General features: G+C 43.4%; 1 protein-coding gene across 1 annotated transcript; it reads left to right on the top strand.

Moving 5' to 3' along the window:
• The first annotated feature begins 57 nt into the window (after window positions 1-57).
• Window positions 58-13,280, top strand: SCPEP1 (serine carboxypeptidase 1). The gene is made up of 13 exons (XM_074921839.1): window positions 58-157; window positions 1,641-1,786; window positions 2,717-2,806; window positions 3,723-3,878; window positions 4,364-4,438; window positions 4,645-4,717; window positions 5,701-5,738; window positions 5,919-6,047; window positions 7,537-7,621; window positions 8,437-8,550; window positions 9,185-9,322; window positions 10,793-10,956; window positions 11,080-13,280. Exons 1-13 carry the CDS (start codon window positions 106-108, stop codon window positions 11,143-11,145), a joined length of 1,326 nt encoding a protein of 441 aa, XP_074777940.1. The 5' UTR covers window positions 58-105; the 3' UTR covers window positions 11,146-13,280.
• Window positions 13,281-13,510: the final 230 nt, after the last annotated feature.

Here is a 13,510-nt window from a genome sequence, read left to right on the forward strand (position 1 = left end):
GGGCGGGGGCAGCGCGCGGGAACGGCGCCGCGCGAGGGACAAACCTCGGGGGGCGGGGCTGCGCGCGGGACGGCGCGGCCGCGGGCGCCGGGAGCTGTCGGCGGGATGGGGCCGTCGGTGCTGCCGCTGCTGGTGCTGCTGCCGGGGCTGGCGGCAGGTAGTACGGGGCTGGGGGGCGCGACGGGACGGGACGGGGGGTTGCGCCTTGCCCTGCCCCGGGCAGTGCCGGAGTGGCGGCCTCCGGGCACGGCACGTCCCGCTGCCGGGCAGGGCCTGGGCTCAGCCGCGGGACGTGTCCGAGTCTCGCCGGGGCCGTCACCGCCGCGCTGGGGCTGGTCGCCGGGCGGGACGCGGCCAAGGGGGCGGCAGAAGCGCCGGCGCTGTGGGTGGGAGCGGGTCGAGGTCGGAGCGGGCCCGTGTGCGGCCCCAGCGGGGGCTTCGCCGTGTCTCTGCCGGGGACGATCGCGGCCTGGGCAGTCGTCCCCTCCCAGCCCGGCTGACGGGGTCTGCGCCCCCCGGAGCCCCAGGGAACCCTTTTGGGGCAGGAACGTGGGAATTCAGGACCCAGTTGGTTCACCTGGGTAAAGCGGGTGGGAGAGGCTCCCCACGAGCCAGGGGCAGCTCTTCTCGTCGCTGTTTTACCCTCAGCTGTCACCTGTCCTCCCTGAAAAACACCCCCAGACCCTCCTGTGTTCCTTGGCAGCTGCGAGGGATGATGAAGAAGCCGCTCGAGGCCCCGTGCCTGTAAGCAGGAGTTCCTGCGGTGCTGCCTGATCCTGGCTGGCAGGAGCAGAGGTCCTGGGCCGCAGTGTTCTACCTGCGAGACCCTTCAGGTCGGGGGCTGGAAGGAGCAAACCAGCCGTGTCGGGGTGTCACCACTGTTGCAGCGAGGTCTCATCAAGCAAGTGTGATGTTATCTATGCTGAGTAACTTGTTCAGCGCTGTGTCCCGTGGATCAGCAAAGGCTGGGCACTGTGGCTTGAAAAAGCTTTATTGCTGCTTCTCCAGTGGGCTGCTGCCTTCTGTCATGACTGAGAAGATTAAGGGATGTAATTTCAAAGCTCTCTTTCTGGGAAAGCGTCTGTGTTCTAGATGGAGAATAGACTGAGTGCTCAAGTTGACAAGACTATACTGACTTAATTGAGTTTAGGATTGGATCTTGGGTTTGCTTAGACGTGACCCCTCTGTCTATCCTGCATTTACTCTCATTGGGGACTGGACAATTATTTGATCTTCCCAGAGACTCAAATCAAAGCGTTGGAGCCCTGGTGCCCCTGAGGCTGGTGTGAGTTATTCCATTGTGTCTAGTGGGGCTGTGCTTTCAGCCCAGGCCTTGAAAAGGCTTTAAATGCTTCCCTGGTAGAAAAAATTATCGTAGGTATTGAGCTGCTATTTCTGCAGCAGCGGTATTGTCAGGCCCTGATAAGTAAGCACTTAATTAGATGCTTAACTTCATTCATCGATGATAACTCAGCTACGTGCGTGGGTGTAAGTGTAGGCAGGTTTCTTACAGTAATTTTTTTAATGGAAGCACTTCTAATTATCACACCCAAGATTGAAATGTAATGTTTTGAAACAAATCTGGTGGATAAGCCCAAAACTGAGCCTTTTTACCTAGCTGATTTTTATTTCCCCCCAAGGTGTAGTTCTAAGGCAATCCCAAGAGCCCAAGGAGCTGTGGGGATATGTGCAAGTTCGAAGTAAGGCCCACATGTTTTGGTGGCTCTACTATGCAAATAACCCAACAAAAGACTTCACAGAATTACCTCTCATCTTGTGGCTTCAGGTAAGTTTGGTGAAAGCCACTTAAGGGATAATTCTTTCCATATGTGCCTGTTTCAGTCTGATAGATGTCTTCGAGCTCTACAGAATCAGGGTTCAAAATTGTCTGATTCTAAATGATTCACCTGGTGAATGAAGTATTCAGGTTAGGAAGAAATAATGAAAATATCATTCTGCAATTGTGGGGTATCCTCAACTGCTCACCTTCCATCAAGGCAAATTACAGAAGTAGAGGTGGTTCTTACTTTTTACACAACAGTAGTGCTTTTTGTGCCAGACACTACAAGTACATGGTGGTGTCACAGCTCCTTTCCTGAAGAGCTTACAGTCTAAACAATGTTCAGAGAGAGAGTAGATAAAATAATCAGATATTTGGAAAGATTTCTAAATGTAAACGAGACTCTCATTGTTTAGAGATCAGTCCCATTTAATCACAGTTTGATAAAAGGCAGTGGTGTGTGCTCCACATTCACCTCCAGCAGTACCTTTCAGAACTTAATGTTGAATATAATCACCGGACGACTTGGTCTTTTTCTGGCTTGTTTCTTCAGAGTGAAATACACACGCTGTACATGCTGATAAAATTAATGACTTGCAAACCTCTGTAGATAGCTAACTTCTGCATTTGGTATTAAGGGAATAAGGGGAAGGGTTTTCAAACTGCACTTATGTAGCATGCAACTTATTAGATGCTTTCACAGTGGGTGATTGCTTCTCTGTTTAAATTCTTGCTTTCAGAAATGGCATGTGTACAATAATGAAAGACAATGAGGAAGAGAGCCTGCTTTGCAAATTAACATGTAGTGCAAAAGCCATTTGTTTAAAATTTACCATCTGTCTGTCTACTTACTGGCTTGCTTTTATTTTCCTCCTGTCTGTCATATCTATACCATGCTGCTTTTTTACTTATTTGTCATTTGGTATTTCCTCACAGGGAGGTCCAGGAGCTTCAGGCTGTGGATTTGGGAACTTTGAAGAGATTGGTCCATTAGACAAAGAGATGAAACCAAGAAATACAACCTGGGTATAGTAGAGAGTTCAGATTCTAATTACTGATTGCAAATGTTTGTTGCTTGTGTAAGCAGACGATTGCTGTGCAAAAATGCACAGAACATTATTCATTTAAAGTTCAACAGAACTATAATCTTTCATCTTAAAATAGTATGGCTAATAAATCAGCTTCTAGGAATAACCTTGTTAAGAACTGAAGAATAGACCAGTTGATTTGATGGAATATGCCTGGGCTTCCATGAACTTGTGAATTGCAGGTGTCTGGGAAGCTGAGAGCGGGGAAATTCTAGAAGGATGTTATTTCAGATCACAGCTGCATTGCGTACAGTCGTGGAGGTTTTTCTGGATGGCAGGCAATGTATAAGCAATGGCTTGTAATTATGAGTCCAGTGTGGCTTTCAAGGGAAAACAAATTACAGCTGCCTATGAAGGTGGAAGTTTATTCAATGAAATGTGTTTGTGCTCTGAGCTACCGATAGTCTAACTACTCTGGAGTTCCCTAGACCATATGGGTGACCTGCCCTTGGATCCCTGGGATTTTTTGGGTGCCTTTCTTGTTGCAGATTGAGCAAATTGAAAGACCTTATGTTGTACCTCCTTATTTGTGAGCCTCACTGCTTTGAGCTGTGCTAGCTGTTTGCTGGTCTACGGATTTTATTTGTACACTTGTCACTGTACAACTGTAGCATTTGCTATAACAATTTAACAAAAGCCCAGCGACCCAAAAGAAAAACCCTCTGATTTTACCTTCGGACAGACAAGTATAACCTGTACCATTCTCTCTTTTGGACTTGCACCTAATTTTGCTGCAAGTTCTTTCGGGGCCAGAGATTTGGTGGCTCAGTTAATCATTTATGCCATCAGACAAACTAAGGTTTTCACTGGTGCTGAACTGAGATTTCATACAAACCTTCTTTCTGCTTGTACAGTTGCAGGCAGCTAGTATCTTGTTTGTGGATAATCCTGTGGGCGCTGGATTCAGTTATGTGGATGATTGTAGCTTGTTTGCCAAAAACCTTACCACAGTAGTTTCTGATATGATGGTTTTTCTTGGAGAATTCTTCACATGTAGAACAGAATTCCAGGTAAGTGAATTGAATTCTTGGTTAGAATCATATTTTTCTTTGCTTTTAAACAGATCTCAGACAGAATTAGTGAATAGACTTCCAGGTGGGCAGTATTTGCCACTAGGTAGCGTGCATTTGGTGGGAGTCAGTGCAGGTATAACCACTGCCTCATATTTCCCACAATTCAGAAGTTGTAACTTGAATTTGATGCTAGTTAAAAGCAATGGGATGGATTATTGTTTATCTTACGATCCGAGAGGCATATAGGATCATGGCTGTTTCTGGTTCCAAAATACTGAAGTGCCTGCTTCAAAACTTCCCCAGTAATTACACCAGGATGTTACAGAAATCTTATCTTCAGCTTAGAATCAGAAAAACATCCAGTGTTTGAAAGCAAGAGATGAACAGCCAGTGCCTGGGTTCTGTGGCATGTGGGAGATGGTTGGAGGTTTTGTCTGCCCTCTGCCTAACGGGTTCACTGTGGGGCTTCTCTCTCTCTCCAGACCATCCCATTCTACATATTTTCTGAATCTTATGGAGGTAAAATGGCTGCTGGGATTGCTTTAGAGCTGCAGGAGGTAAGTAGTTGGAGGATGTAGTTCACTTTTCACTTTAAAACGTCGTGTTTTATGAGTACTTACATTTCCTGGAATACACTGTCCCTGCTGCCAAATTCAGACTGCTACTTAATTTTTTCCCTTAAAGAAAACTGGTTGTAGAGTCATGAATATTTAACTGGAAGTTGATTGTTTGTTTGTTTTTGATTTTCCTCTTATTCACCAAGGCTGTTCAAAAAGGGTCCATAAAGTGCAATTTCATGGGGACTGCTCTTGGAGACTCATGGATTTCTCCTTTGGGTATGTTTAAAATCCTCAGAGTGTGGGTGGTTTGCTGTTGTTTTGTTTTGTTGTTGTTATCATTCCATGGGTAGCTAGACTCAGAAATGCCAGCCCTGCCTTAAGTGAATTAAATCTCTAGTGAGTCTTGGTAAATCAGAAAGAAATGCTTTGACATTGCAAGCTGTGATTGAAGAATCTACCTTCATCTAGATTATGAGAGCAAAGTCCCTGAGGAGCATACTTGCATTTGAAGGGAGGTAGAGGTGAAATTTCACAGCCTCTGAGGTGTTGTGGTAGGACCTACTGCACTTAAATGTGACCATCAAATAATTGACAAGGTTGCACCTGAGGTTTTCTCTTTCTTTTCACAAGAAGATCTTGTGCTGAGGAACTGCTGTGCTCACAGACCTGGAAAGATAGAGTGTGTGTCTGGTGGAGGACAAAAAGCCAATTGCAGGACTCTTGCTCTTTTAATGAGATTTGCAAGGGCAGGCTTCCCAGATTCTCTGCAGCATGGGACAGTATCAAGCAAACTCCTGTCTGTCTCCTATCAGCTGATTCATGAGGCCTTATGAACAGTCTTGTTATAAAACAGATTTGTTTTATAAGTAGATTTTTTTTTTTCCCCCTGTAGTTTTTGCAAACAGATCAGTTTAGACAAATGCCCATTCACTTGTCAGATCTCTTCCCATGTTCTAGCAATGTGCTGCAGTGATGGAGTAAGAATATTTTGGTAAGAACATGTCTGTGCTTTAAATAAATTTCACTAATTCATATTTAGGGGTTTAATGATGTTGCATCATTTTTATTGGTTCTCGGAATTTGTAAAGAACCTGCTTTGTGGTATATAACCTTTGGGCTAAACTGAGCTGACAGTACTTTTTACTGATTAATTAATCTCTGTATATTTTTGTCAGAATCATTCTTGTTACAGTAGAAGAAAAGTAAAGGAAATTGTATCTTAAAAACTTAGATGTTTGAAATATGTTCTATTTCTTTAGACTCTGTGCTGTCTTGGGGGCCCTACCTTTACAGCACTGTAAGTACCTTCTTAAACTCTTGGTCCTCACCTGATTACTTATACATATGGTATAAATGCATGTTGATTTTTAAGGTTAGCTCTTAGCTGGAATAAACCCCTCGAATGTATGGAGACCGTTAGCGAGACCTGAATGTGAAATTATAATTAAAGCTGTCCTCCTTTGTGTTTGTCTTCCAGTCTCTCCTTGATGATAATGGTCTAGCAGAGGTAACTGCTGTTGCCAGAGAAATAATGGATGCAATAAATAAAAATCAATATGGGCTGGCCACTGAGCTCTGGGGCAAGGCTGAAGGTGTCATTGAAGAGGTGAGATCTTTGACCAGCATTAATAACTAACTGGTGCCTGGGGAGGCACACAATTTCAGGTTATCCTTTCTGTGAGCACTGGGTTGGTGTGAATTCTCCAACTACCTGCCCAGTCCTTTTTACCAGTATTTGTTTTATCCTGGTGCTGATGTAAAAGATCTGTTTGTTTGCTGTGTGCCACTGTGTGATTGTAAGAGGCAGTGGGTAGGGCGACCCACTTGCAGTATTGCATCAAGGTTTCAGCTTGGCACGTCACTTAACTAGACAGCTAATTTTTAGCATGCAACTAGTCCCGCTGATTTCTATAGAATTCAGTTTCAACTTAAATGGGCTTTGTCTCATCAAAAGCTTTGTTTTGAATATTGAAAACTTCATCCCGCAAGACACAAATTTCAAGTTAAGCATAGATCTGTATTTAAAGAACTACAAAAGGTGCACAGGATGGAAAAGAACCTCAAGTTATGTCCTGTTACTGCGGGTACATCTTGTTATTTAGCAAGTTCAGCGTAAAAGATGGGTGAAGTTTTGCTCTTGTTTTTCCTGTTGAAGGGTTGCTCCAGAATCTCATTCTTTCTTATGCTTTTGTTCTAGTATAAGTAAGGCTCTAGCTTCCTGAAATGGAAAGACTAGCCTGGAGCTGCTTACTTTCCTTTCTCTTTTTTTTTTGTTTTGTTTTGTTTTGTAACTGACAGTGCCTTGCACATAGTTGGTTTCACTTCTTAATGTTTGGAAGGCACTTGTGGTTGCTTTTCAAGTCTGCTTGTCTTCTCCCAGTCCTGATATCACTGTCAGGGTGCAGGCACTTCAGCCCTTCTAGGGTTGCTATTGTGAGCTGATTTCTGACTATGCATCAGAACTTTAAAAATTCAAAAATTGAGTAAAGCAGGGCTTCAGGAATCTCGAGTAACTTATCTAATGGCAACAGTGATCACACTTGTCCTTTGGATGCGGGCAGTCTGCTGTCTGCATCAGAACTGCCATTCTACAGTTCGTGGATGCATCCAGATGTCAGCGGGGGTGGCTAATACCCATTGCCTTGTTATTGAGGAAGAATTTTAGATTTTGAAGTGTTGTAGGTTGGGAGGATGTTGAGCAAGAGGCAGCATTAGGCTAGACTAGATCTAGCAGAAGACACCATCTGAAAGTATCATCTGGCATTGCAGCTCTATAATGAGTAATGAGAATCTGGAGTCATTTGCATGGTGTAAGGCTTCCTGTAGCTTCACATCCGTTTTGGAGAAGTAAATAGCATCTCTGGCACAACCCATGTGTGAACAATACAGACTTGAGAAATCTCTTCCCACTCCACGAAGCAAATGTGGAACCAAAGTTTCTCCATAAGTATCTTCCTGACGTGCAGGTGAAGTGGCAGGTCACAGGGTCCTTTATTTAGGATTTACTTATCTCTTTTTTTCCAGAAGAGAGTCTGTTCCTCATATCTGAGAAACCTTTTTGTTATGGTGTTACTGAAACTATCTTGTATTTTCAGAACACAGACAACGTGAACTTTTATAACATCATGACTAAGGAGGTTCCAGAAATGAAATCAAATGAACAAGAAAATTTCCATCTCAGTAAGTTGTATTTAAAGTACTCAAGCTTCTGAGGCCCTATGTTTGCATTCATATACCTTCAACTCTGGCAGTGGGAACAGCCTCAATTTAGCATATCCTTAAAATGGGTCCTTCAGATCCAAAGGATATTGATATTGTCCTGAGCAGAACTTGTTTGCTCTTGCATAAATAGGGATAAATAGGAATGTGGAACAACCCTTCTACAGATTACACCTCCACCTATACATCCTGCACAAATTACACCAAGGAAGTAGTCAAGTATAATTGCAACATAGTTTTATGACCTTTAAGTTACTTCCTCTTAATGTCTTTCATTTCTGTCTTCAAGATAGAACACAAAAATGTCTCATCAATATAAATAGTCTGATTAAACTCTCCATGATGTTTATGCATGAAAAACACATGTATAGAGTTTCTTTCAAGCTCTTTATCTCTTTCTATTGGCTTCAGCAGGGAAGGTGAACAGCACAGCTAACTTCCAAAAGTAAAGCACTGCAGCTCAAAAATAACTGGTCTGTTAAGGAGAAGAAATTGTGTCTGTACCAAGTGGCAAAAGCAGAAGCTGGTCCCTTGAAAAAGTGCTGTGTTAGACAGAAGTAGAAATGAATGGTTGGGTTTTTCCTGTATCATCCCCTGACCTAAATAAGGATTGACTTCAGGGGTTTCTAGTAAAAGTAAGCAAATCTCTCTCCTTGGTGTTGCATTTTCATTAGAAAAGAGTTTGTTGGCCATGACTGTAACACTGAAAATTATTGTCTATGCAGGATGACTGTCTTAAATGTGCCATTAATCCAAGTGTGTTCTCTGTTTTTCAGTAGGACTTTACCAGCGCCATGTCAAAAATATGCATAAGGACAGCCTAAATGAATTGATGAATGGACCCGTCAGAAAGAAGCTAAAAATTATTCCTGACTGTGTGACATGGGGAGGTACTTTCCTGTCTGCTAGTGTGGATCTAATTATTGCCATTTACAGTATTGCAGTCCATAGGAAGATACTTTACTGTAGCAAGCAGTCACATTAGATTTTCATTGTCTTTGGCCCTAAGAAGCGGACTTGTTCTCAGAAACAAACATGTCATGGGGCAGGCCTGTGGGAGCACATGTGGTTCTGGTTCTGCTGCTTGTATCTATCTTTAGTCAAGCAGCTAAAAATACACAGAGAGGAAGAATATCCTCCATATCTTAGCAGCTGTTTTCTGTCTTTCATGAAATCTTGCTAAAATTCCTGTCAGTTTTAATCTGCCAGAAATCTGGTATCATGTAATGCTTCATGGTGTGGAAGGGGGCGCATAAAACGGAAAGGAAGGCTTAAAGGACTGATGCCAGCACCCTGTCAGTGTGTAGCAGGAGCCAGAAGCTACAGTGCTGTGGGTGAGCTCCAGCGGGAGCATGGCTGCTTTCTGGTTCTCTTTAGTTCCTCAGACTGGTAAATCCCTGGCTGCCACTTCTAGCTCAGACTGGTTGTTAGGCATTTTAGAGCCCTTAGCCAGTTGCTTCTGTCCCAGCTTAGGGATGACACTTTTCACCAGTTAAAATTTGTCTTCTTTCTGGTTCCAACCAGGTCAGTCCAGAAAAGTCTTTGAGAACATGGCTGAGGACTTCATGAAACCTGTCATTGATATTGTTGATCAGCTTTTGGCAGCCAACGTCAGTGTTACAGTCTATAACGGGCAGCTGGATCTCATTGTTGACACCATGGGTAAGGGACTTCTTGACTGGGGTTGGGAACAGAACGTACGACAAGTAGAACGTGAAGTTGCCAGTAGTATTGGCACCTGGGTCTCTACAGTCTTCTGTGCAAATCTCCTATCTTAACTGGCAATGCTGAAAAACTACAGTCATAAAGGAACAGCTCCTAGTATGTTTTGTTTACGTCCTTTTGAGAGAGGCAGTTTCTTTACCTCCATTATACTGTTGGGAAATGGATCCGCAACATCAATAATTGCTTGTTTCAGTGAAGCCCATAAATAAGTAGGTAGCTAATAATTCACTTAATTCTTCTGGGTAGACACGTATATATGTATGTATGCTCATTCATAAATGAAGAATGAGGATAGATGGATAAATATATGAAGATTATCCTCTCTTGTCCTGGTGTGCCTTGAAGATCCCGTTCTCTGGGGCAAAGGCTACAGATTTGCACAATGCAGGTCAGCCTTCAGTGAGCGACCTGCAGCAGAGAGCATGGGGCCAGGTGAGATGGAACAAGGGTAATTACCTGAGGAGGGTGCAGTTGAAGAGTGATCACACCTGCTGCTCAGTAATGCGTGGCTTGGCCACTCAAGGCTTTGTCCCTTGCCGCTTGCAAGATACAGGCTTGATCAAGTGGCAGTTTGGGAGCCAGGCCAAATGTTGCTGAAATGCCGTATGCTGTGAGACTGCCCTGCTCTATTCTATTCGCCTTTACTTATTGATTTAAATAATCTGCAGTCCCAGACTGGGCAAACATCTTCCTGTGTTGTGAAAGGCTTTATCCTTTGTCTGTCTCTGCCCACTTAGATATTCAGATGACCTTCATGAACAACATAGCAATCAATAAATCAGGAAACAGAGTATTTAGGCTGTCAAAACAGATTAGCAGTTAGCAGTGCTCCAGTTTATCACATTTTGAGCTAAAATTGAGTGGCAGTTAACATGTAAATTCTTCCAGTAGTTCAGAGGTAGGCTGAAGCTTTGTCCCTCTTGGTGTCATAGAACTGGTCTTTTTGTTGTCTTGACCTCCACCTTTTTTAACAGGCACTTGAAAACAGAAAACCTTTCCAGGCTCTTCTTGATGAGTGACTTTAACAAACAGAAGCAGTGTCCCTTCTGATTTCCAAGGGGGGGACTTCGTGCGGCTGATCCTCCTCTGTGGCAGGACATTCAAGGTGTTTTAGGAGTAAAGCAAAATATGTCAGAATTGCTAGGGCTGCAACTTGTGCAATCTTAAGTCCATTTCACACACATCTTCGCTGTTTTCTTTTTCTCTCGTCCCTCTGTTGGTTTGTTTCGGCTTGTCCTGAAAACAGCCTTGGTCATTTTCCTAGGCATAGCAACGTTGTTTTTAGAACAGAGACTGTCTGAGAACCCTGCTGTATTGCTATCTAGCACAGTGGGCATCCAGCTGAACTGGGACTCCCAAGCTGCTGTGTCAGGATCGGTAACTGAGCATACCTCTTATCTCTGACAGGCCAGGAGGCATGGATTCGAAAATTAAAATGGCCTAATCTGGACCAGTTCAGCCAGCAAAGGTGGAAGGCACTCTATGTGTCTCCAGAATCCACTGAGACAGCTGCTTTCCACAAGGCCTATGAGAACTTTGCTTTCTTCTGGATTCTTAAGGCTGGGCACATGGTGAGTAATGTACTTCTTGGGGTGGGGTGCACCATTATCACCAGGAAAACTGAAGATGCATATATGGTTGCTTTCTGCTTCTTTATAGCAGCTGCTTACTGTGTGCTGTCATTTCTGTGCTAGGTACCATCTGATCAAGGAGAGATGGCTCTGAAAATGGTCAGGATGGTGACCCAACAGCAGCCCTAGGGAAGGGGAGGCCAGCTGGTATGGCTTCCTGCCACATGTGAGTCCAGGATAATAAGCCGCAGGAGGAACAGTGGATTTTTGGACACTTGGCCTCTCTGATCTTGCTGATAATGTGCGCAAGCACCTATGAAAAGGCATTTTTTTTTTCCTTGAATGAGTTACTGCTTTTGAATTTGTAAGCTGTGATTTGCTGCCTTAACACTGTTCATAATGACTGTTCCAGAGGGAAGTTCATTGTCATAAACAACTAGCTCTGAGCCTTTGCCTTTGACTTGGAAGGATTTTGTGGTTTTGTAAAAAGCTGCCCTTCCCTGAATGCTCTCTTGTCTGTTCACACACCAAGACTAAACCTGATTTGAGTCCCGACAGATTTGCTGTTTGTTCCTCTCAGAGAGCTAATGGGTTTCATGAGGCTGTGGAATGTTCCTTCCTTTGTCCTCAGTCCTCTGCTTCAGTCACCTGGCTGGATTAAAAGCTGAAGATATGAAGATGCTGAGGACCTGCCCTAGAAGTATTGCAGTCCATCTCATCTTGCTGAGGTTCCTGAGTTAGGATCCAAGATTCTTCAGGCTTCCTGTGCTATGGAGGGAGAAAAACACCCTTCCAGAGGAAGATGTGACCTTTTTCATCTGACCATTTGTTTCTTGTTTTCATTCTCTTTACTGACCGTTACTTAAACTTTGCCTGTAGCCTTAACACCTAAAGCACATCCAGCAGGAATTCCTGCTTTCCTGTATGCTGCAGAAGGAGCCCTGTTAATACCCTTTTTTTGTACAGAAGAGAATCCTAATGGACAGAAGCCTCTTAAAATCTTCTGAACTTAGCCTGGAAAGTGGAAAGGAGAGCACTGTTTGAACAATACTAGCATAATTCTGAAAGATAATAGCAGTGTTTAAAAAAAGGATATACAATATACAACCAATATCTTGATCCATATTTTTCTAGAGCTTTTTTAAAGTCTTGCAGAGACCTATTAGTTTGAAACATTTTTTTTTCATATATTACAGTCAAGAGGAGACTTTGTCAGACATCATTTGACATCTGCTATGGACTGCAAAGTGACTGTTGTTTATTGGTGTCTGTTAGGAGGCACAACAGCTTGTTCCAGCTGTCAGAATCCTAAATAGCAAGCCCTCAATTACTCCAGCAACTGAAACTGTCATGAAATGTCCAATAGTGTTGGCTTAGCAAGGACTGAAGCATAATGCTGTGTAAACACATGCAATCACCCAGCAGCTGGAGTATTGGCACCTAATAATTGCTTTCCTTCATGGTCTCTGCATGAACTGTATTCTTGAGAACTTTAGCAATGCAAATCCAGATTATTTTTTTTTAAACACATTTTTCAATAAATGCAATAAGTCTAATTCATCTCTCCTCAGCATCACATTGATTTCACTGCTTGAAAAGCATGTCTTTTCTGTTTGGGCTTTTCAGTGTAAAGCCCCTGCCAGTGAGAGCAGATGCAGCCATGCTTGAGAGGGAAGGGTACAGGTCTGTGCTCTCCCCTGTGACTGCATCACAGGATGAGGAGCACTTGCACTGGGGACACAGCCCTCCCATCCTTTCCACAAAATACACTGCTTCAGAGCATGAAGGGCAACCCAGAATGGCTAGCCAGGATCAACCTAGCAGTTGTTTCTGTTGTCTTTCTTGAAGAAGAATAAGAGGAGGGTCCTGGAGGTGTGTAAATCTGCACATCTGCATTCTTGGAGTATTTTAAATTAACTCACCAAGCAAATAAGTATGTCTGAGCCTGGGCAGTTTGAGTTGTCTTGTAGTCCCAAATCCTACAATACTCTTTGCATTATGCCTAAACAAATAATACTAGGGGGCTTGATAGAGGGAAAGAATTGAGAAGATGGTATCTCCAGAAACAAGCATTTACTGCTCTTCTTGCATTTGTTTATCAAATGGGACATTCATTCACATTGCCTAGAGCTTGTGCTCAGTGATAGGCCTGAGACATCTGTTTCTTGTCCTGATTTCATTTAGCTTCTGCAGGTTTTTCTGTTGGCAAAGAGATGGCTTATGAGGAAAAAAGATGGTTTCAAGAAGGTTGGTGGCAATGATTTGTTGGTTTTAAGGGCTGTGCTGAATCTAAACATGTTAGAATAAAAATACTTGCCCATGGAGACAGGCTCTGAAGTAGTGTCCATTTAAATGCGAACAACAAAAAAGCAGCAATCTAATACCAAGAGAGATTCCTTCCTTTTATTTCACCAAAGGCTTTATAACTGGTGCATCACAGCTCTAGATCATCAAAAAGGTAGGTCACCTGTCCAGCAGAACCTGTAAGGAATCAGTTGCTTTGAAAGGAGTTCAAGTCCTGCTGTGGATCTGATTAGCAGTGACATACTTTGTC

The sequence above is a fragment of the Athene noctua genome, chromosome 18 (assembly GCF_965140245.1).
Source record: "Athene noctua chromosome 18, bAthNoc1.hap1.1, whole genome shotgun sequence".
NCBI classification, from domain to species: domain Eukaryota; kingdom Metazoa; phylum Chordata; class Aves; order Strigiformes; family Strigidae; genus Athene; species Athene noctua.

Excerpts from the sequence above, each read along its gene's own strand:
- SCPEP1 (XM_074921839.1), top strand. The coding sequence starts at position 106 with ATGGGGCCGTCGGTGCTGCCGCTGCTGGTGCTGCTGCCGGGGCTGGCG. Across the intron at positions 3,879-4,363 it reads CATGTAGAACAGAATTCCAG|ACCATCCCATTCTACATATT; the intron begins GTAAGTGAATTG and ends CTCTCTCTCCAG. Across the intron at positions 8,551-9,184 it reads TGACTGTGTGACATGGGGAG|GTCAGTCCAGAAAAGTCTTT; the intron begins GTACTTTCCTGT and ends GGTTCCAACCAG.